The sequence below is a fragment of the Eutrema salsugineum genome, unplaced genomic scaffold (genome assembly GCF_000478725.1).
Source record: "Eutrema salsugineum unplaced genomic scaffold, Eutsalg1_0 scaffold_16, whole genome shotgun sequence".
Classification (NCBI taxonomy): Eukaryota; Viridiplantae; Streptophyta; class Magnoliopsida; order Brassicales; family Brassicaceae; genus Eutrema; species Eutrema salsugineum.
Window position 1 is genome coordinate 1,449,760 of NW_006256858.1, and position 21,046 is coordinate 1,470,805.

At 37.2% G+C, this 21,046-nt stretch overlaps 7 protein-coding genes across 8 annotated transcripts; 3 read left to right on the forward strand and 4 right to left on the reverse strand.

Annotated features, from left to right (window-relative positions):
- The first annotated feature begins 403 nt into the window (after window positions 1-403).
- Window positions 404-6,012, forward strand: LOC18020834 (nicastrin). Of its 2 annotated transcripts, XM_006403719.2 has the most exons (17): window positions 404-561; window positions 656-785; window positions 1,060-1,175; window positions 1,255-1,369; window positions 1,811-1,893; window positions 1,982-2,058; window positions 2,460-2,537; window positions 3,165-3,236; window positions 3,333-3,406; window positions 3,514-3,646; window positions 3,743-3,814; window positions 3,991-4,110; window positions 4,377-4,448; window positions 4,548-4,688; window positions 4,862-4,946; window positions 5,037-5,481; window positions 5,573-6,012. In XM_006403719.2, exons 2-17 carry the CDS (start codon window positions 703-705, stop codon window positions 5,835-5,837), a joined length of 2,031 nt encoding a protein of 676 aa, XP_006403782.2. In that variant the 5' UTR covers window positions 404-561; window positions 656-702; the 3' UTR covers window positions 5,838-6,012. The 2 variants fall into 2 exon arrangements, with proteins under 2 accessions (XP_006403782.2, XP_024013521.1); XM_024157753.1 differs by having other exon boundaries at window positions 4,862-5,481.
- Window positions 6,013-8,399: 2,387 nt separating this feature from the next.
- LOC18020835 (replication protein A 14 kDa subunit A) lies at window positions 8,400-9,452 on the reverse strand. The gene is made up of 3 exons (XM_006403720.2): window positions 9,392-9,452; window positions 8,841-9,105; window positions 8,400-8,649 (listed from the first exon to the last, which is right to left on the reverse strand). The coding sequence occupies exons 2-3, from the start codon at window positions 9,094-9,096 to the stop codon at window positions 8,585-8,587; spliced, it is 321 nt and encodes a 106-aa protein (XP_006403783.1). The 5' UTR covers window positions 9,097-9,105; window positions 9,392-9,452; the 3' UTR covers window positions 8,400-8,584.
- A 500-nt stretch (window positions 9,453-9,952) lies between these two features.
- On the reverse strand, window positions 9,953-10,539 carry LOC18020836. The gene is made up of 2 exons (XM_006403721.2): window positions 10,339-10,539; window positions 9,953-10,151 (listed from the first exon to the last, which is right to left on the reverse strand). Exons 1-2 carry the CDS (start codon window positions 10,459-10,461, stop codon window positions 10,005-10,007), a joined length of 270 nt encoding a protein of 89 aa, XP_006403784.1. The 5' UTR covers window positions 10,462-10,539; the 3' UTR covers window positions 9,953-10,004.
- Window positions 10,540-10,978: 439 nt separating this feature from the next.
- Window positions 10,979-13,505, reverse strand: LOC18020837. Its single transcript, XM_006403722.2, has 3 exons — window positions 12,543-13,505; window positions 11,720-11,888; window positions 10,979-11,522 (listed from the first exon to the last, which is right to left on the reverse strand). Exons 1-3 carry the CDS (start codon window positions 13,344-13,346, stop codon window positions 11,062-11,064), a joined length of 1,434 nt encoding a protein of 477 aa, XP_006403785.1. The 5' UTR covers window positions 13,347-13,505; the 3' UTR covers window positions 10,979-11,061.
- A 38-nt stretch (window positions 13,506-13,543) lies between these two features.
- Window positions 13,544-15,601, forward strand: LOC18020838 (pentatricopeptide repeat-containing protein At2g33760). The gene has a single exon (XM_006403723.2). It carries the CDS (start codon window positions 13,639-13,641, stop codon window positions 15,523-15,525), a length of 1,887 nt encoding a protein of 628 aa, XP_006403786.1. The 5' UTR covers window positions 13,544-13,638; the 3' UTR covers window positions 15,526-15,601.
- Window positions 15,602-15,996: 395 nt separating this feature from the next.
- Window positions 15,997-18,718, forward strand: LOC18020839 (beta-fructofuranosidase, insoluble isoenzyme CWINV2). The gene is made up of 6 exons (XM_024157929.1): window positions 15,997-16,208; window positions 16,419-16,427; window positions 16,524-17,542; window positions 17,643-17,890; window positions 18,144-18,258; window positions 18,353-18,718. Exons 1-6 carry the CDS (start codon window positions 16,016-16,018, stop codon window positions 18,545-18,547), a joined length of 1,779 nt encoding a protein of 592 aa, XP_024013697.1. The 5' UTR covers window positions 15,997-16,015; the 3' UTR covers window positions 18,548-18,718.
- Window positions 18,719-19,125: 407 nt separating this feature from the next.
- On the reverse strand, window positions 19,126-20,493 carry LOC18020840 (ubiquitin-60S ribosomal protein L40). Its single transcript, XM_006403725.2, has 5 exons — window positions 20,340-20,493; window positions 20,146-20,232; window positions 19,961-20,063; window positions 19,394-19,460; window positions 19,126-19,299 (listed from the first exon to the last, which is right to left on the reverse strand). Exons 1-5 carry the CDS (start codon window positions 20,440-20,442, stop codon window positions 19,273-19,275), a joined length of 387 nt encoding a protein of 128 aa, XP_006403788.1. The 5' UTR covers window positions 20,443-20,493; the 3' UTR covers window positions 19,126-19,272.
- Window positions 20,494-21,046: the final 553 nt, after the last annotated feature.

Below are 21,046 nucleotides of genomic sequence, written 5' to 3' on the forward strand. Positions count from 1 at the left end.
ATTTAAATTACCTGCAAAAAAATATTTTTTAGTTATATTTTTATCATATTATAATTTATCAATTTTGAATCATAATTTAGATATTTAATATATACTAACCAAAATTAATGCAAGATTTTTTTGTTTTTTCATACAAATCAACACTTATTTCAAATAAATATTTTAAATAAATAATACTGAGACCCAAATTTTTTTATAATTATTAATTTTTATTATCATATAACATTTTTTTTAAAAAACTGTGTAAGAAACTGGATGGATTAATTTTATGAAACTGAAATATTTTTATTAAAAAAAAATCATTTATGGGGCAAATCCACTTAATTGTTCAATATAATGTACTTATATCCTCACAATATTTGGGAATAAATCATTTTCTCTACTTCTTAAGGAGTTTTTAGAAGTCGAATGATATAGTGGAAAAAAAGAGTCATGAATCGACAAGAAAAATCTCAGTCTTGACTCCGAAACTCCCCCCGCGTAATTCCGAACTAGGTTTCTTATCTCCGGCGATCGGAGCTCTCTCTTCTCTCTTCCACCTTTCCCCTTTTTGTTTCCCAGGTACTCTTTCTCTACCAAATGCTTCTTCCGATCCTGGGCTTGTAACGTTTCATCATCTTTATGAATTTGGTCACATTTCTGGTTGTATCCGCAGCGATGATTTCCAGGTAGCTTCTGCTGATTGCAATTCTGACGGTAGCCATGGCAATGGGACTTCCTCGTCTTGTTGCTATTGCTTTTACACTTCATCTTGTTTCAATCCTTCCTCTCCCTATCTCTCTCGCAGTGACTTTGTGTTTTTCTTTTTCCTTCCCGTTGAAATGTGTTATCGTCTGTTTTAAGATTGGTGATTCTCGTCGATTGTCTCTCATCTTTTGTTGATTTTGATTGAACAAATTACTTGTAGTTCATCTCGGAATTATCTCCACTATTCTCCTTGGATTGTAATTCGATTCATTGAAGTCTCTTTTGCACTATTATCGTCTTCTTTTCTATCTGATCACTCACTGTTTGACTCAACCATGTTAAGATTTCTATTATCTGTTCCTGTTTTTGTGTAGATGAGATAACATCTATTGAATCTGTCCCCGACCTTCAGAAGCTAATGTATGTTGCTGTTGATGGGTATCCTTGTGTACGGCTTCTCAATCTTTCTGGGGAGATTGGATGTGCAAGTAAGCTTACATTGTTGTGCCTTCCCTAACTGATTGTTATTTGTTGCCTGCCCTAATGTTTATGCTTATAAATACTCAGACCCTGGATTGAACAAGGTGGTGGCTCCAATCATAAAACTAAAGGACGTTAAAGATTTGGTTCAGCCTCACACTATTTTGGTGACAGCTGATGAAATGGAAGGTTTCTTTAGCAGGCAAGTTCCTTTGTCTCTTTTGCAAAAGTTGTATGCAATCTGTTCTATTTTAGAATAAGACTCTAAGTTTATGGACTAGTGCTTTACTTAACATCAAACAGTGTGTATCTAGTGGTATGCGCCAATTCAGCCTTTTTTGAAAGTCAGTTACATCTTTACAATATGTCAGTAACGTATAGATAAGGTTGAGAAGTTCGTTTTCACAAAGCTTCCATAAACGTAGTCACTTGCATTAAGTATTCACTTGAATCCTGTTATTCGTTGCAGTTTTATGCTTCCTTTTCATTCTACAATCTATAAATGGATATACCTTAAGCAAATTACATTAGAATCCTGCTTTCTGGCTGACTTCTAGCTTTATTCATTAGATTTCTTACATTGCTTACACACTCTGTCAAAATAGAAATAACTCATGATCACTCTTATTCGTGTTGTTTTCAGGGTGTCAAATGATTTGAGTTTTGCTAGCCAAATTGGTGGCGTTCTAGTTGAATCAGGATCTAGCTTTCAACAAAAGTTCAAAGGTACTCTGTCAATCTGCATATTTTATGATTCTGCCAACTTGAATGGCTGTTTCCTTATCCATGTTTATTTCTTTATTCTTTCTTGTAGGTCTTTCTCCAGATAAAATGTTTCCTCAAGCGCAGTTTTCACCATACGAAAACGTTGAGTACAAATGGAATCCAGCTGTATGGTACCATAAACTCTGTCTGAATCTTTGAAGTTACTTCTTCTTGTGATACATGTATGCGGGCTTGAAATTATCTCAATAAGTTTTCACCAAATCTGTTGTTAAGCATTTCCGAGTTTTATGCTTTTTGTTTCTGGAAATAATTAACCTCATGCTCACACACCGTTTATCCTTATCTTGTAGTTTATTTTTGGTATATATTTTAAAAACGGAATGCTTGTATGTGCTCAGATTATCACTTAAAGAAGTTCATAATAGAGTCGCATATTATCTACCTTAATAAATTGATAGGGCCTTTTATCCTTTTCCCATGGAGAAGAAAGTGATTTCAATTGTTTTTAGTAGCTGCCGGCGATGGGTATCTAGCCGTTGATGATAATAAAAAATGATACATTGCAGGCATCAAGCATTATGTGGAAAGCTTATAATTTTCCTGTGTACTTATTGTCAGAAAGTGGCATATTAGCTGTGCAGCAGGTAATCCTTCAAACTTGCATTCTTTTGGAAATTATAAATGTTTCTATTTCGTGTTGACATCTTAGAAACATGAGGAAAATAACTAAAGCCTTAGAGTTATGGCTATTGGTCACTCAGCAGTATTCCTTAATGGAAAAACGTTGCGTGAGACCTGCCTCGCAGTGTCATGTGAAATGATTACTCTCATTTTGGACTTTATTAGCTTGCAGAAATTTTGCTAAACATTGATTACCGCATTATAAATTTGGTCCGTGAATGTTTGTCTTGTTCATCTGGGTGAAGGTGAGTTTAGAGCTTTTGAAGTGCGAATTTGTTGATTTCCTGAGCCTGCAATTGGGATGAACCACTGCCTTTCCATTTGTCTTTCGGTAGTGTCTAATTTATGAACTTTGAGTAGCTGTAGTTTTAGATATTGTTGGAAAGGCTAAAGTAAGGTGTTTATACGGCTGGACAACTACGCCAGTAGATAATATGTTGTTATTATAGATGAGATTCTGTCAAGAAGCTAGATTTTTTGATTTTGTTGTGTTGGTGGTAGCAATCCAAATGTGTGTGGCTGTCAAGTTATGTGGATAGATTTACTTTATAAGGTTTTTGACTTACTTGCACGCTAATATATTTGTGCAGATCCTTTCCAAGAAAGAGATGAAGCATAAAACTTATACCAGTAACGTTGCTGAATTCAATATGGTTATGGAGGTATGTGGCTTTAGCAATCCAGCTCACTGAAATGTTAAACATCTTTATGAATCTTCACTGTGACTGATATTTTGACCCCGTTATTCTATGGATTAGACTACCAAAGCTGGTACACACAATTCGGAGGCTTGTTTGCAGGAAGGAACTTGCCTCCCATTGGGCGGATATAGGTAACATTATAGGAGGTTTAAATGCTCTTAAGTACTGTCTGAATTCAAAACATATGATACGTTTTCAAAGAATACGTTTGGTTTTCTAATATATTTGTTTTGGACAGTGTTTGGTCCTCACTTCCACCAATCAATGTTTCGTCTTCCAACAATCGCAAGCCAGTAGTGCTAACTGTGGCGTCCATGGATTCTGCATCATTTTTCCGTGACAAGAGCTTTGGTGCAGATTCACCGATATCTGTGAGATTTTGCTATTTACTGCTTTCGGGTTAACCTAGAATATGTTTATTTACTCTTCTTTTCTGATTCAATGCTTATTGATTCTTTAACTTTCAGGGAATGGTAGCTCTTCTGGGAGCAGTTGATGCTCTTTCTCGAGTTGATGGTTTTAGTAATCTCAAAAAGCAGGTGCCAATGAATTAACATAATTTCCAAATATATTGAGTTTCTAGAACGCATTAGTGTACCATGTGATTTTGTTATATTTCATGCGTTTGTTTTTTGCAAGTTTTATACCAGTGTATCTTGTATTTTGCTGAGTTTTGGCTCTTATAGCTTTACGTGTGTATCCTAAATGAATGCAGCTTATATTTTTGGTTCTGACCGGAGAGACGTGGGGTTACCTTGGCAGCAGGAGGTTCATACACGAACTTGATCTGCATTCAGAGGCTGTTGCAGGCCTTAGCGATACTCCCATTGAAACGGTAACATGTGTTGTTTTGATCCGAGTATCGACAAAGTTGGTAGAGACAGCTAGTCTTATGCACGATATGCTTTGTGGAAAAAGTTGCATGTTTTATCGCTGGGGCAACGTATTTGTTCCCTCATAGTACAGAAAGCAATTTTTTTTTTTGGGTTTAAACAGAAAGCATATTTATTGCAGAATTAGTGTTCTCTGTGATATTGAGGCTTCAAAATTCTCTAAATCTAAAGATCTGGATTCAAATTGCTGTCTTCTATTATCTAACAGGTGCTTGAAATAGGATCCGTTGGAAAAGGTTTGAGTGGAGGGATGAATACCTTCTTTGCTCATAAAACTAGGGTGAGAAATTCCTGATACACTGAAACTCTTACGTAGTTCATTAGATCATGTAAATCTGCCGTAGGCCACTTAATCTACATTTTTGGTGTTCTGCTTTAGGTTTCTTCTATTACAAACATGACACTGGATGCTTTAAAGATAGCTCAGGATTCACTTGCATCAAAGAACATTAAGATTCTTTCAGCTGATACTACAAATCCGGGAATACCTCCATCATCCTTGATGGCATTCATGAAAAAGGTAATATATATGGAAGGACAATTCAAGTTTTTATTCGTAGTTTAAAAGAGGAGTAACTCTTTAAATATACTTCACGTCCAGTTGATATATGAGCATGGATGCTTTCATCTCATTAAAATTCGTTGCAAAAGTCATGAATATGACAGGTATAACATGATATTTCATTGTTGCAGAACCCTCAGACTTCAGCTGTTGTTCTTGAAGACTTTGATGCCAAGTTTGTGAATAAGTTCTACCATAGCCACCTCGATGATTTGTGTAAGAAGAGTCACATCCTATCTTTATCTTCTCTTCGCTCCAAAACCCATTTTACACTTTTTGATTCCTTTCTGGTATTTGTATTTGCAGCAAATATCAACTCCTCATCCGTAGTAGCTGCTGCTTCTGTTGTTGCCCGTACGCTGTACATCCTTGCAAATGACAGCAAAGATACAAGCAACTCAGCTCTGGGATCTATCCATGTCAATGCTTCTTTCGTTGAAGAGCTTCTAGCCTGTCTTTTATCTTGTGAACCGGGCTTATCATGCAACTTGGTGAAAGATTATATTTCACCAACAAACACTTGCCCAGGCAACTATGCTGGCGTCATCCTCGGAGAACCTTCATCCAAACCTTACCTTGGTTACGTCAGTGATGTTTCCAGATTCCTCTGGAACTTGCTGGCTGATAAAACATCTGTCCAAAAGAGAAACACAGCCTCAGTTTGTTCAAAAGGAGCCTGTAGCAAAAGCGACGAAGTGTGCATCAAAGCAGAGAGCAACAAGGAGGGAACATGCGTTGTTTCCACAACCAGGTAAACTCTAATAAAACGTGTCGAGTATCTTGCTACTAATTTGGGAGATCCTTTCAGGGTTCTAACAAATTTGTTTTCCTGGTTGTGGCAGGTATGTTCCAGCATATTCAACCCGATTGAAGTATGACGATGGAGCTTGGACGATTCTGCCTCAGAACACATCGGATTCTATGGGGATGGTTGATCCGGTCTGGACGGAGAGCAATTGGAACACTATAAGGGTGCATGTGTACACGGTCCAGCACTCAGTATACGACAATGCAGTCCTTGTCGCAGGTATTACAGTCACAACGCTGGCTTACATCGGGATTTTGGTTGCCAAATCCTTCATTACAAAAATCTTAAAGCAGGACTGAAATGTTTTTTTTTATGGGGATGTTTTTGTTTTTGTTTTTGTTTTTGGCTGATGTGGACATTCTAGATTAAGAGAGATGACTCTCTTTATATATAATGGTTTTTCTTAATATGTGCGAAAAATTGTAGTATGACACATTTGAAACAGATGGAGTAATGAAAATTCTGTTTCAGATATTCAATTGAGTTGGTTTAGTATTGTCTTTTGAGAAACTCGTGGATTGGTTTGGCATTGATATTTGATTCTTAATCAAGATTCCGATACTCTGGCTCGCTTAATTATACTCTGAATCGTGTTTTAAAACTCTCCATATTAAAACCACAAAACCTAAAAATCGGAGCACCATGTATGATGCATACTCAGAATCCAAAACCTGTACAAATCCCTACTAAAGCAATAAAAAAAACATGCATGGTAATTAAGCCTATGTGACAAAAAAGGGGTTTAACCACATATAAGATCAACTTGGATTCAAACACAAGGTGGCATGATGAATCTGAAGCATTAATTAGACCATCCAACTCCTTGAGTATCTTACATCTCTCTTCCAACTTGTTGAGCTCTTTGGATTCAATGGGTATTGTGGAGAAAGTTTCCCTTTATAATGTATGAAGCCACTTCTTTTTCTTCTTTTCTTTCCCAAATGTATCTTTTCCATACAAATACCTCCTGATGAGACAACAAACATTTTTTTTTTGAATGAATGTTAAATTTATTCAAACAAAAAAAAAATAACGTTTTCTACAACAAAGATGCGAACAGTTTTGTTTTAAAAGAAAATGACATCAAAATAGTAAACTTTAGCAACTTAAAAACTAATCTCTCGTGCTGAGCCAGACCTGCAGACTTTCCTCATACCTCATATCAGCTAAAAGCCTGACAACAAACATTCATGAACAAGGACTTATTCCTTAAGAGTGTACGTACAAAATTATGCATTCTTGTCTTGTTTGAATGACTCATAAATATTTCTTTTCAGAAGTTTCAGGTTCTCGTTTTATTTTCAAGACCTTACTCGAAACTTGATCTAGAGGCAATAATAGGAGTCATTAGTCTGCGTTGAGATCAACAGCAGTCAATATCTTTTCATCTATGATTAAATTTGCATTGTAGCCAGAGCCGGTGATGAACACATTGATTAAGCACATACTTGGACTCATTTTCAATAGATTTATTGGTTTAGATGGTTTAAGAAAGATGTGAATATTGGATTAAAATGTCATGTTCAAAATATGTGCAGAAACCCAATCTATTCTTTTTTAGCCTATTTAAATTTCAAAGGTTGGCCATTTACGAATTTGAGAATTGTGAACATGAGGATTGTGATTTGATGGTAGGATCTTGATGCTCACCTCATGTTATATTGGGGGAAGAGTTAAGCAAGACAGACTTGTTCTTGCTATGAATTCTGAAATAGTGAAGATCAGATGTGGAAAATGCTAAGGCTATTTTCCCAAAGATGAGAAAAAGTGTGGTTCATTCTCTCTTGACTCTAATTTACGGACAATGATAATTTGATAAATCTTTTGGTATTGTTTTGTTTCAGGTACCTATATCTCGACCTTAGATGGACTCAAGTCTTATGTGCATCAAGACAAATAAATAAAAGTGGTAGAAACGTAGGATGGTGTAGGTAGTGTTCACATGAAGGTTGTGCTCGATGGAGAGGCCAAGAGGCATAGGCTTGATAGCGCGAGGAGGATTCGATAGCAACTGAAAACAGATCAATAATAGTAGTAATACTGCAAGAACAACGTTGAAATAATATTGAAATCTAATGCTTTTGATAAACTTCTTACAAGTACGTTGTTTCATAATGTTGTTAATAGTGATAACAATTATAAGAGATTGATTGTGAGACCAATTTCTGAACAGAATTTTTTTTTTTTTTTAACAATCTTTTCGTTTCAATTTATAATAACTTGTTTACTCATAAACTAGGGTGATAAATTCCTTATAATCTAAAACTCTTACTTAATTCATTAGATCATATGAATCTGCCCTAGGCGACTTAATCTCCAATTTTGGTGTTCAGCTTTAGGTTTCTTCGATTACAAACATGACACTAGATGCTTTAAAGATAGCTCAGGATTCACTTGCATCAAAGAACATCAAGATTCTTTCAGCTGATATTACAAACCCTGGAATACCTCCATGGATGGATGGCATTCATGAAAAAGGTAGATGTATGGAAAGACAATTTGAAAGAGATAGTAACTCTTCAAATATACTTCACTCTCAGTTGATATGTGAGCATTGGTGATTTCATCTCATTATAACTTTGTTACAAAAGTCGTTGAATATGACAGGAAAAGTATACTTATTGCTTAATGTTATGTGGTTCTGAATAATATGGCCTAGAGTGAAAAAGGTATAACATGATATTTCATTGTTGCAACCCTCAGACTTCAGCTGTTGTTCTTGAAGACTTTGATACCAAGTTTGCGAATAAGTTCTACCATAGTCACCTCGATGATTTCGCTTGAATTAAACGTGCCGAGTATCTTGGTACTGGTTGTGCCAGGTACGTTCCAGCTTATTCAACCCGATTGAAGTATGACAATGGAGAAAAAATTTCATCGGAATTTTATATTATAATAAAACAGCAAACTGAAGCTTAGTTAGGTTCTTAAAATAGGCAAGTATCAGATATTTTTAGCAGAAAGTTGAGAGATCAGATACATAAAGCATATCATAAGAATCTACAAAAAAGTTTATAATAGAAATCGCTTCAAATGATCATCATCCTTAGATGAACAAATGCTTGAATTCCCCATTTGCTAGCTTACACAGCTCGTTGTAGTTGAGTGCATCTACAAAACAAAAACAAAATAAGAAGCAAATCTCAAGACATAAAAATGGAACACGATACATCTTCAGAGATAATCTTATTCATTGAACAATCCAAGAGATAAATGTTCGAGTTTCATTGATTGCATTGAAACATTTCAGCAAGCTTTATAACTCAAAAAAAAAAGAAGAGTGAAAGAAATCAGTGCATTACCAAAGCTGATCCCAAAATTGGTCCAAGTCTCAGCTCGAATGGAGTTTTCACTCTCTGCAATTCCAATGACCTCGAGGTAAGTAGTAGTAGAAGCAGGAGGCGATCCCTTAACAAAGATCTGAAGATCATCAGTAGATTTTCCGACGACAGATCCCATGTCGGAACCGATCACTTGAACCACGGTTCTGACTTTCTGGCCAATGTATCGCCTCAAGAGAGCTCCGTTCACAAAAGCTGATGGACTTGAAGTATCCATTTGATGAATCTACTTCAAAAGATTTGAGTTAGAGATTGAAATTTGGATACTGAATGAAATTTAAAAAATCAAAAAAAAAAAAAACAATCAATCACTGATTAGTTTTCGTATTCAACATCAGAGGATGAAATCGGAAGACGAACAAATAAACTGGTAATCACAATTTTATCGCGGAGGTGAGAAAAAAAAAAAGTGGGAAAATTGATTTGAGAATCTCCGATTAAATTCAATCCAAGGAAAAAGAAGTCTACTCATATTCGGCAATAGAGAAATACAATTGTTTGAGAAAATTTACCTGATTTGAGAAGATGAATCGCTCGTCGAAAGTTGCTAATGATTTGGTCTTTTGACCTCTGAGCTTATTTGGCTTTGAGAAAGTAATGGAGAGAAATTTGGGCGGGAGTTAAAAAGCTTCAGATGGCGCCAAAAAAGTGAGGGTTTTAATGGGACCTTCAACAATCAATTTGGGCCTCATATCTGTCTTATATACCCATTGGGCTTCACAAATTTTCCTTGGATAGTTGCGTTTCACAATTCACAAAACAAAACTAACAAAAAAAATATTATGTTGGTATAGGTTTTGAACACATTTTAAAGATGATTAAATCATGATTTCATGAATTCTAATTTTTGAATCATACTAGTTTCAATTTTTTTTTTAAAAAAAAATATTATCAACTTTATTAACATTCATTAAACGCAATACCCAAAACATAGTTTTGTAATCGTTTCAAAGAAGGTAGATCATTAATATTCGATTGCATTATTAAATTCGAAAATTACATATCACAGTAATAAATAAGGAGATAAATATAGAATTATATAGAGTTTTTTTTTTCTTATATTGTTGAAAAAATAAATGTTACATAATTAAAGAGGAAAATTGAGAATCAACTTGTGTATAAAAATCATTTCTCTTTCAATTTTTTGGTGATAGCGAAGGCGGCTCCGGCTACGGCCACGATCACCGCTGATATTATGATCGTCTTTTTCAGCGTTTGTGCGGCGTCTCTCCTTGCCTTTGCGGCTTCCTTCCTTTCCAAGTTTTGTTGTACCTTTCCAAATTTTAAACCCCAAAAACATAAGATAATATAAATACAAATTCACATACAGAGCTTATAAAGTTCTAACCATTCAAACGCATGCAAAATCAACTCCTCCAATAACTATACCAATAAGGATCTTTTTTACGGTATGTGTTTAAAACTTTGATTTTTTTAAAAACCTATAAAAGTATAATACCTTATCAGAAGCGATCTCGGAAGAAACAGGATCTACTTCGAAACTCGTGTTTTGGCTAGGATTTAATTCAGCTTCTGCGTCGCCTTCTGGAAAAGCTGTTGTATCCGTCCCATCCGTTGCCATTTTCACAGTTAAAACCTTTTTTACGTTTGATTTGTTTTTTCTGAAAAGAATGCTTTGAACACAAAAACAAAATGACAATAGCTAGCAAACGAGGCAAGTAATTAAATTTCGGATTTTTGTGGCAAATTAAACTCTTGTGCTCTAAAAATAGTTTGGAGTTTGTTGTGTTGCTATGTATCTTTCAGCCATTAGATTAGCCTTTATTTTAGCGCTCTTCTTAAACAAGAATCCGCCATATTCGTTCATTCCACATTTCCCATGATTAAAACACAAAAAAAAAATAATCTAATTTTAACATCTGAAAATTCATTAACTTGAAATTACACTCTCTGGATATAGAAAATCGATTGAGGTGAACGATTTGTTAGTTATCCACCGCAAATGTAGTTTACTAGAGTTTCTTCAACCGAAAACCATCCGGTTTATTCAAGGATATATTTTGGTTTTTCGGTTCGGGTTTTCCGCACTCATTATAGTAATGGTAAACGTACGCATATGTGTGTTGCAACATACGAGGTAGATTTATTTTTCTTCATAAAATATTTATCTATGCCTCTGGACGCAAGAGAGAGTTTGGATTTTTGTCAAAACACAAACAAATCAAAAGGAAGAAGCTGATCCTTGCAAAAGAATAGCTTTCATATGTTGAATCAACCCATCCATTTGCTCTCTCGAATGCAACGGCGAAGGATACACAAACGCACAGTCCAATTTACCGTCCCTAAGCGAATCGAAAACCGCAACGGATGGTCCAACGCCATGAATCGATGCGCATCCGATGTAATCTCGAACAGCGACAGAAACCAATGCAGGTTCTGTATATTCGTCTGTCACGGGATCTTCAAATATGGAGATGAAAGCGGTTCTTAGAGACGAGGAAGGCGTGAGGTTAGGGTTCTCTATAGCCTTGCACATCAAGAAATTGAGATCCGACATGTCTGTGAACTGCTTGTTTGAGTTCTTTGCGGATGTGAAAGAGTCGTAGCATCTCTTGGCCAAGTCCCAAAGCTTTTCCTCTCCGGTTATGTCGTGTGTGTGAAGGATCCCTGAGTGGTAGAAACCTGAAATAAACACAAAACAAAAAAAACATTATCAAAAACGTCTATTATGTCATGCAATTATAACACAAAGATAACAAACAATCTCCAAACGTATATATATATATATATGTTGCCTCATGGAAAGATTGTTGAGAAGATCTAAAAACACATATATTAATATGAATTGGTGTATTGTAATTTCAAAAATGAGGGATTACCAAAGTCATTAGGAGTAAGAGGAGGTTCGAGAATGGAACGACAGTCAGAAAGAGTAACCACGGCGTATTTTTCTCCTTGGTTTTGCGGTAGCTTCTTCGAAGAGTACGCAGAGATCAGCCCCGACGCGGCTATAGCTGCCCATAGCTTTATCCCTCTTGCCTTGCATCCCTGCAATGGTTTGAATGTTCCAAATTCTCAGCACAAACCAAAGACCTTCTTCTTGTTCTTTTTGTTTTACAAATCAAATGTAAGCGTATCTCGAACATTAACTATTTGCATTTATAAATGCCTGTCATGATGGCATGCAATTCATGTTTTCTTTATTTCCCATAGATATCTTTTTGAATGGAAACGAACGTGAACATATATAATGAATGGGAAAATCTTGAGATGTATACTACTAAAAGAACTATATTTTCCCATAAAAAAAGAAAAAAAAAACTCTCATGTGTTTTCTGTTTTAGAGTGTGTCATTTTGAGCATCTCTATAACTCGCAAGGCATGGCGAGACTAATAATATTCATATCTAATTATTCAAACCAACATTTGGTTATCAACTTATCATATCAGCTAATAGCCAAAACTCATATAAAATGAGTCTGACATTTTTGTTTTCTCTCGGAAAATGGTTATACAAATAAAAATCAAAATCCTTTAAACATTTTACATAAATAAAGCGTTAAAGTACACTATATACTGCAGGTAGATATATTACTGGAATCAAAAATATCAATATACTCTTAAACAATACGCAATAATAATAGTAAGCAAATACGCAGCCAATAATTAAAGACGAATGTAGAGAGAGAGAGAGACACTCACAGCCACAAGTTTGAGAGTCTCATCTCTTTCCAGTTTCATCCTCACCACTTGCGACCTCCGATTCGAATCCTCTGCGTCCACGAAACTCAAATTCGAGAACCGAAATGCGTTCAGCGAGTAACCCAGCACGTCGATTCCACGCGCCCAGAACGGTTTATTCCCTTTCCCACTCGGAACCATCTCCTCTATCGCCTTCCCTAACCCCGCCGTCTCCGCCACGGGACCGTTTCCACCGCCACCGCATCCGTCTCCCGCCGCCGCCGTCGCCGTCTCTCTCATAAACTCCCTCAGAAGCGTAACCGCCGAAGTCCGATCGCACGCCCCAGTGTTCAGCCGAAACGTCAGTATCCTCTCCTCGCCGTCTCTCACATCGTAAATGCTGACGAAAAACACGCCGGCCTCGCCGTTGGTCCAACGGTGTGGATCGATCCACGTGTTCTTGTTCAGCTCGTGTTCTAGGATGATCCTGTGCGGTTCGGCGCATGGATCGTCGCTGTCTCTGATGATCTGAGCCGTGGATGCGGAATCGAAGGGCTGGATTTCGACGCGTGAATCGGCGGAGGTTACGAAGGAGAAGGAGTTTGAGGATGCGTCGAAACGGATGTTTGAGCGGAGGATAGGATGGTAAATCTGGAGTTTGTCGAGGGTGTTTTGGAGATTTTCGAGTTTTGGGGTTCGGGAGAGTAAGAGAGCTATGACGGCGATGCCTGTGCCGCCGGTGATTGCTCTGCACCAGCTGTATTCGGTGCCTCCAACGGGTCGGGTCTCGGATTCGAGTACCCGATTCGGATTCTGCTCACTCATTGTAGAAGAGAAAGAAGAAATAGCTAGAGAGAATCTAAGATTTTGTTTTTGATTTTCTATTGGTCATATTGTCAGGTTGTTGGCTAATATGGGGAAGAAAGATACAGTGACGTACCTTTTTCTCGATTCCCCGGTTTATTGATTTACCGGTTTAGTATTTCAAAATTATAATTGATTTTGCAATTTCGAAATTTTACATTTCGGTCTTGTTTTGGCTCGATTTTTCGGAATTTGCGTAACACAAAATACAAATGTTTGATCTGTCCTAAGTCCTAAATACAAATGTTTGATCATGTTGAGGAATCTCAGAGGTAGATTTCTTCTGTTCTCGAGCAACGCCACCATTAACAAGGTGCGATTTTCCAATTGTTCAGCCGCTTATGCAGTTTCCGATGATTCCCACGAACAATCTTCCTCTGTTTCTCTCACTGATTCCCGGAGCTTACCCGAATCCTCCCGAGACACTGGGGATTACATATCCGCGATTCTTAGCTGCAAAAGCGTCGTTGATGTTGGAAAAATCCATGCCCAAGTGATCGTCAACGGCTTTTTACAGGAGCTTCCCGTAGCAAACAAGCTGATTTACATATACGCGCAATTCAGAGCGATAGCTGATGCAGAGGCATTGTTCGAAGAAGTGAGCGTCAAGGATTCTGTGTCTTGGAGCGTGATGGTTGGTGGGTTTGCGAAAACTGGCGATTTCTTCAACTGTTTGCGAGTCTTTAGACAGATTGTTCGTTTAAGTCTGAATCTTGATAATTACACGTTGCCGATAGTGATTAGGGCTAGCAGAGATAAGAAAGATGTTGTCGTAGGTAGATTGATTCATGAAGTAGCGTTGAAGTCTGGTATGGATTTGGACTGTTATGTTTGTGCAGCGCTTGTGGGTATGTACGCGAAATGTGGTATGATCGATGATGCATGTAAACTGTTCGATGAAATGCCTAAGAGAGACCTTGTTACTTGGACGGTGATGATTGGTGCGTGTGCGGATTCAGGAAGGCTTGATGAATCGTGGGTCTTGTTCGAACGGATGAGGAATGAAGGAATTGTTCCTGATAGAGCAGCCATTGTTACCATTGTTAACGCCTGTGCTAAGCTTGGATCTTTGCACAAGGCGGTGATACTTCATGATTATATCCGCTTGATGAATTTTCCTGTTGGTGTGATTCTGGGAACAGCTCTGATTGATATGCATGCAAAGTGTGGAAACGTTGATGCTGCGAGAGAAATGTTTGATTCGATGAAGGAAAGAAACGTTATTTCGTGGAGCGCGATGATTGCTGCGTACGGGTATCACGGGAAAGCAACACAGGCTCTTGAGTTGTTTCATGCGATGCTAGAGAGAAGGTTATCTCCCAATGAAATCACTTTCGTTTCTCTGCTTAATGCTTGCAGCCACGCAGGATTCGTCGAAGAGGGCCTCGAGATCTTTGATCTGATGCCAAAGTACGGCACAAGGCCAAACGTGAAACACTATACTTGTATGATTGATCTCTTGGGTCGAGCTGGTAGACTCGATGAGGCTAGAGAGATGATTGAAACCATGTCGATTGAAAAAGATGAAACTTTATGGGGTTCTTTTCTCGGTGCCTGCAGGATTCATAAGAATGTAGAAATGGCAGAGAAAGTGGCTATCTCCTTGCTTGAACTACAGCCACAGAACCCAGGTCACTACATTTTACTCTCTAATATTTATGCAAACGACGGTAAATGGAAGGAGGTTGCTAAAATTAGGAACTTGATGAACCAAAGGGGATTAAAGAAAGTCCCTGGTTATACATGGATCGAAGCTAATAACAAAACGCATAGGTTTAAGGTTGGGGACAGGACTCATCCTAAGTCTAAGGAGATTTATGACGCTCTCAGGGTTTTGACTGAGAAGCTTGAGAAGGCGGGCTATGTCCCGGATACTAATTTTGTGTTGCACGATGTCGATGAAGAGGTTAAAGTCGGGATGTTATCTTTACATAGCGAAAAGCTGGCGCTAGCGTTTGGTTTGATTGCGACACCAGAGGGTAGTCTCTTAAGAATCACAAAGAATCTCAGGGTTTGTGGTGACTGCCATGGTTTTTTCAAGTTTGCATCACTGGTTACAAGGAGAGAGGTTGTAGTAAGAGATGCAAACCGGTTCCATTGCTTCAAGGAAGGTTCTTGTTCATGTGGAGACTATTGGTAACTTCAACTTGTTCCTTCTTGTAACAACTTTAGTTGAATCTTGACGCCATGCCATCGAAAGGTCTCGCTCCAATTAGTTAATCTACTCTGTTTCTTCGCATACTAGTTTTTATTTTATCTTTATCCTTTATTTTTCCTTTCACCACGCCATTATAGTTTTGACAAACCTACTGAAAAAAATCAAAACTATTGACCTCAACATTTGACTTTTAACTTGGGTTAGAAAAGGTTGTTAAAATGGATAAAAAGACCACAAAAGGTAAAATTGCAAAGCCAAATTATACTTCTAATTTTAGCATGAGATTAAGACTATTTTCCGGATCCAGATTAATTTTAAACTAATCTATTTTCCCCCTTTTTCTTATATATAAACATTGCATCAAAAACTATTTATCTTCATCACAGAGTTCTCTCTCTTTGTAGAGGTGTTAAAAACACACACCAAAAACAAACAAAAAAATTTGTTGTGGTCATAGATTTTTCTTGCACCAATGAGTGCTTCAAAGATTGTTTCTGTGTTAGTATTGTTTGTATTAATCAATATAAGCAATAATAATATAAATGGCGTCGATGCATTTCACAAAGTTTATAGGAAATTGCAATCTAAATCGACATCGTTGGAAATAGTTAGTCCTCTTCACAGAACCGCCTTTCACTTTCAACCTCCACGCCACTGGATCAACGGTACAGTTTGACATCTTATTCAAAGTTCATACATTTATTTGGTCGTAACATTATTTTCACGGCGAAAACATAAGAAAGTGCTTCTTTTTTATTGTTGATTAAGAGTTTTATGAACCTATATATCAACCAAAATATATTGTTCTAACCAATACTTCCTTTGGTTTGATGGTTTGCAATCAATCTTCCTCGTGCCATTCTCGACTCCAACAGATCCAAATGGTAAGACCATCACAAGTTTTTTTTTTTTTTAAGAAGTTAATCAAAAAGATCAGGATATGATTTAGTTAATGTATAATGTATTAATAAATGAAACAGGCCCAATGATCTACAAGGGAGTCTACCATCTCTTCTACCAATACAATCCCAAAGGTGCGGTTTGGGGTAACATTGTGTGGGCACATTCGGTTTCTAAGGATTTGATCAATTGGGAAGCACTTGAACCGGCTATTTACCCCTCTAAATGGTTCGATATCAACGGTACATGGTCTGGTTCAGCTACACATGTACCAGGAAAAGGACCGGTAATCCTCTACACTGGTATCACCGAGAACCAGACTCAGATCCAAAACTATGCCATTCCACAAGACCTTTCTGACCCATACCTCAAGAAGTGGATCAAACCAGACGATAATCCAATCGTAAGACCCAATCATGGCGAGAATGGTTCTGCTTTCCGTGACCCGACCACAGCTTGGTTTAACAAAAAAGATGGATATTGGAGAATGCTTGTGGGCTCAAAGAGAAAGCATAGAGGAATTGCTTATATGTACAAAAGTCGTGACTTCAAGAAATGGGTCAAAACCAAGCGTCCCATCCACTCGAGAAAAAAAACCGGTATGTGGGAATGTCCTGATTTTTTCCCTGTGTCCACCGACAAGAAAACCGGTTTGGACTTCAGTTACGAGGGTCCAAACACCAAGCATGTGCTGAAGGTTAGCTTGGACTTGACCCGGTACGAGTACTACACTCTTGGAAAGTATGATACCAAGAAGGATCGTTACAGACCAGACGGTAACACTCCTGATGGTTGGGATGGTTTGAGATTCGACTATGGTAACTTCTATGCGTCAAAGACGTTCTTTGATGACATGAAGAACAGAAGAATTCTTTGGGGTTGGGCCAACGAATCCGACACCGTTGAAGATGATACTTCAAAGGGTTGGGCCGGAATTCAGCTTATCCCAAGAACAGTCTTGCTTGACTCTAGCGGTAAGCAACTCGTGTTTTGGCCTATTGAAGAGATTGAGTCATTAAGAGGAAAGAATGTACAAATGAACAACCAGAAAATGGAGAAGGGCCAACGCTTTGAGGTCCAAGGAATTACCCCAGCTCAGGTAATTAATATTTATTGTGGTTTCATAATATATAAAGTTATCAAGATGTTAGGGTTTAATACTTTAATGCTTGAGATTGAAAATCTGAACGTAAATATAGGTGGATGTTGATGTGACATTTAACGTTGGAAGTCTAGAGAAGGCCGAAAATTTCGACCCGAGCTTTGCAACAAAACCACTAGATTTGTGTAATTTGAAGGGTTCAAATGTGACAGGAGGCGTTGGACCTTTTGGTTTGATCACCCTGGCTACATCTGACCTAGAAGAATACACTCCTGTCTTCTTCAGAGTCTTCAAAGATGCCACAACCAACAAGCCTAAGGTCCTCATGTGCTCCGACGCCAAGCCGTATGTTTCCCTAAACCCACTAATTATAGTATATGCTTTTGGTTCAAGAAAAAAATTAATCATTATCAAAGTTGATATTTACGGCATTTCCATCTTGAAACTACATGTACACTACAATAGTTTGTTTACGTTTTTCAAATCTAAAAATGACGACTAAACTATCATAATATATAAACACAAAAAGTCGTTTTTACGCTATAAAAACCATCTTGTTGTTGATGTGTCTAACATTTATCTTTATATGTTTCAACAGTTCAACTCTCAAAACAGACACCGGATCTGACGCCAAGGAGAAGATGTACAAACCTTCATTTGCTGGTTTTGTTGATGTCGATCTAGCCGACGGAAAGATCTCTCTAAGAAGTTTGGTACGTCACAAATTGAATTCATTCTGTTTCTGAACATTTTTGTATATAAGATGAAATAACAAATAGGATTTGGCACTAATTATAATAAATGCAGATTGATCACTCCGTCGTGGAGAGCTTTGGTGCAAAAGGAAAGACAGTGATAACATCTCGAGTGTATCCGACAAAGGCAGTAGGAGATAAAGCTCATTTGTTTGTCTTCAACAATGGGTCACAGCCTGTGACCGTAGAGAGCCTCAATGCATGGAACATGCAGAAGCCTTTGAAGATGAACCAAGGAGCTAAATGATCACTCTTTTTTACTTTTTTCTTAAGAAATTTCATTTATTTTTTTTAAGAGAGAGAGAGAGAAGAGAGAGTCTGTGATACAACAGAAAATAAACTTCTTATTGTGTTTCTTTTCTATTGACTCAGTTTGTACATAGTCCATTTGCTTAGATGGACTAGAATTACAATTAAATCATAATACTTTTTAAAAAACGTATACAGAGTAAATAATGAAATAGCAGTGAAGCAACATCAAGAAGCAACATAAGAGTCGACCGGTTTCATGTATCCCAAAAGTTTTGACTCTGTGTTTCCAACTTCAATAGCTTCTCAAATCTCAAGCCATTTCATGTTTCTAAACTATAATATTGCATTAATAGTAAAAGTTCACTAATTGTAAATAACAGAATGATTTGTTCTTCATATAAAGCCTCAACCATTAATTTCACAGTAAAGAAGAACCAACGTACAAGAACCATTTTCACTCATTCAATTTAAAAATTCGTCAATTTAATATTTCGTTTGCCGTCGTGGTTACGCTAACGTCTAGGATGAATAAGTATATCGGAACAAGCTTTTATGCATATCGGAATAAAGAAATCCAAAACTGATTCAGCATGAATAGAAAACCAAATCCTTTTACTGATATAATCTTTTAACATAAAGTCCACTGAATCAGAACAGTTTTATCAAGGGGGAAGACAAAAAAAGAAAAGAGGCAAGCAAGATCAGATTGTTGAAATGAGTCTACTTGATCTTCTTCTTAGGCCTCAACTGCAAGAAAGATGACATAAGAAAATGTTATTCAGAAATATAGTTTGAATAGGTAAATTGAACAGACCACAAGAGAAGCAAAACAGAAACGAACCTGGTTGCTATGGCCACATTTCTTCTTCCTGCAGTTCACGGCCCTTGGGTGAAGACGAGCGTAACACCTAATCACAAATGTGGAACTACATTAGGATAATCTATAAACTAAAATTTTTGTATAACATTAGGACATCAAAATCAGACGACATAACAACTAACACGACTATATCAAAAAATGGGCTTGAACTAAATATCTAAAGCTAAACACACAAGAAATTGCAAAAGCTATCAGGAGTCACAAGCTAGTGTAAAGACAAAATGAACATTTATCTACCTATATCATTTAATAAATGTACCATTCAAGAAAATCATCTGGAAAGATGAGAAATTTGACCAGCTGACAAAGTTTAGAGAATGGAACGATGATATTGGGAACATTTATAACCTCGCATGCATTGTAAATGGCTTGAGAAGCTAAGTTAATTCCCACAAAAACGCTTAATTCTATCACAAGATATACTAAATTCAACGAAACAATTCGTGCTTTGAACTAATCAGGAACCGAGACAAAATGGAAACAATAATCAAGAAAAAATTAGTGGAAATGAGAAGAATTGAAGCTTACTTGCGGCAAATCATCTTGTCTTGGTTGTACTTACGAGCCAACGCCATCAAAGAAGGCTCAATGATACCTCCTCTGAGCCTCAACACAAGATGAAGCGTGGATTCTGATCACATAAGATAACAATTGATAAGAATTGATCTATTCTAAATTGAAATAGACGACACAAACATTTGACGAATCTGAACCTTTCTGGATGTTGTAGTCAGCCAAAGTACGGCCATCTTCGAGCTGTTTTCCGGCGAAGATCAATCGCTGCTGGTCCGGAGGGATTCCTAAATGAAAAAAAAAAGTGACATATAAGAGATTTGATCTCACAAAATCTTTTTTAAGAAAAACAAGTCATTAGAAGGGAAGCATGTAGATTGAGTAGGATGGTTACCTTCTTTGTCTTGGATCTTGGCCTTGACATTGTCGATGGTATCTGAGGACTCGACCTCGAGGGTGATGGTCTTGCCGGTTAGGGTTTTCACGAAGATCTGCATCTTTTTTAGTTCGTCTTCTATCCCGTAACACTAGAGAAGAAGGAGGCGGATTTTATACCTCGACGCCAGGATTAGGGTTTTGAAGTTAAATTGGGCTGGGCCCTTTCTGTGGTAAAAAGGCCTGTAACAAAGCTGAGTCCCATTTTTCAAATCCCTTGATAGAAAAGGACGAAATATTGCTTAGCGAAAACTAATGAAAAAAGAGAAGAAAAAAAAAACTATTCGTTAACCAAACTTTGCGGTTATATCGGATCATGATCAGTGAATGATTCTCATGGCATGGAGTGACTAGACTTAGTGAGAAATGTGTTCCTTTAATGTTTAAACTTAAGTCGCCACATGATTCAAGAGAAATAATCTTATGTATTATCAGCTTCTTGTGAATGGAATTAGAGGGTGAATAAGACTTGAATTTTCATTCAAATTAGAGTAGAAAGAATCTGCCATATCTCCGTACGGCGGAATTGGGATCGAGGATACACACCCCACACTACTAGTGTCGCATATGGGGATTGATACTTGATTGTTGTTTTAGTATGCATACTCTAAAAGAAGCAATATATACAAATTACTTATAGGGGACGAGAATCCAAAATCCACGATA

Bases quoted from the DNA above. Each gene is read 5' to 3' on its own strand.
- LOC18020837 (XM_006403722.2), bottom strand. From the start codon at position 13,346: ATGAGTGAGCAGAATCCGAATCGGGTACTCGAATCCGAGACCCGACCC. The intron at 11,889-12,542 runs GTGAGTGTCTCT...AAACCATTGCAG, and splicing joins AGACTCTCAAACTTGTGGCT to GGATGCAAGGCAAGAGGGAT. The intron at 11,523-11,719 runs GTAATCCCTCAT...TGTTTATTTCAG, and splicing joins TCTTACTCCTAATGACTTTG to GTTTCTACCACTCAGGGATC.
- LOC18020838 (XM_006403723.2), top strand. From the start codon at position 13,639: ATGTTGAGGAATCTCAGAGGTAGATTTCTTCTGTTCTCGAGCAACGCC.
- LOC18020835 (XM_006403720.2), bottom strand. From the start codon at position 9,096: ATGGATACTTCAAGTCCATCAGCTTTTGTGAACGGAGCTCTCTTGAGG. The intron at 8,650-8,840 runs GTAATGCACTGA...TTTGTTTTGTAG, and splicing joins CAATTTTGGGATCAGCTTTG to ATGCACTCAACTACAACGAG.
- LOC18020839 (XM_024157929.1), top strand. From the start codon at position 16,016: ATGAGTGCTTCAAAGATTGTTTCTGTGTTAGTATTGTTTGTATTAATC. The intron at 17,891-18,143 runs GTATGTTTCCCT...ATGTTTCAACAG, and splicing joins ATGTGCTCCGACGCCAAGCC to TTCAACTCTCAAAACAGACA. The intron at 18,259-18,352 runs GTACGTCACAAA...TAATAAATGCAG, and splicing joins AGATCTCTCTAAGAAGTTTG to ATTGATCACTCCGTCGTGGA.
- LOC18020834 (XM_024157753.1), top strand. From the start codon at position 703: ATGGCAATGGGACTTCCTCGTCTTGTTGCTATTGCTTTTACACTTCAT. The intron at 2,538-3,164 runs GTAATCCTTCAA...ATATTTGTGCAG, and splicing joins GCATATTAGCTGTGCAGCAG to ATCCTTTCCAAGAAAGAGAT. The intron at 5,482-5,572 runs GTAAACTCTAAT...TGGTTGTGGCAG, and splicing joins TGCGTTGTTTCCACAACCAG to GTATGTTCCAGCATATTCAA.
- LOC18020836 (XM_006403721.2), bottom strand. From the start codon at position 10,461: ATGGCAACGGATGGGACGGATACAACAGCTTTTCCAGAAGGCGACGCA. The intron at 10,152-10,338 runs GTATTATACTTT...AAATTTGGAAAG, and splicing joins CCGAGATCGCTTCTGATAAG to GTACAACAAAACTTGGAAAG.
- LOC18020840 (XM_006403725.2), bottom strand. From the start codon at position 20,442: ATGCAGATCTTCGTGAAAACCCTAACCGGCAAGACCATCACCCTCGAG. The intron at 20,233-20,339 runs GTAACCATCCTA...TTTTTCATTTAG, and splicing joins CAAGATCCAAGACAAAGAAG to GAATCCCTCCGGACCAGCAG. The intron at 20,064-20,145 runs GTTCAGATTCGT...TTATGTGATCAG, and splicing joins TGACTACAACATCCAGAAAG to AATCCACGCTTCATCTTGTG.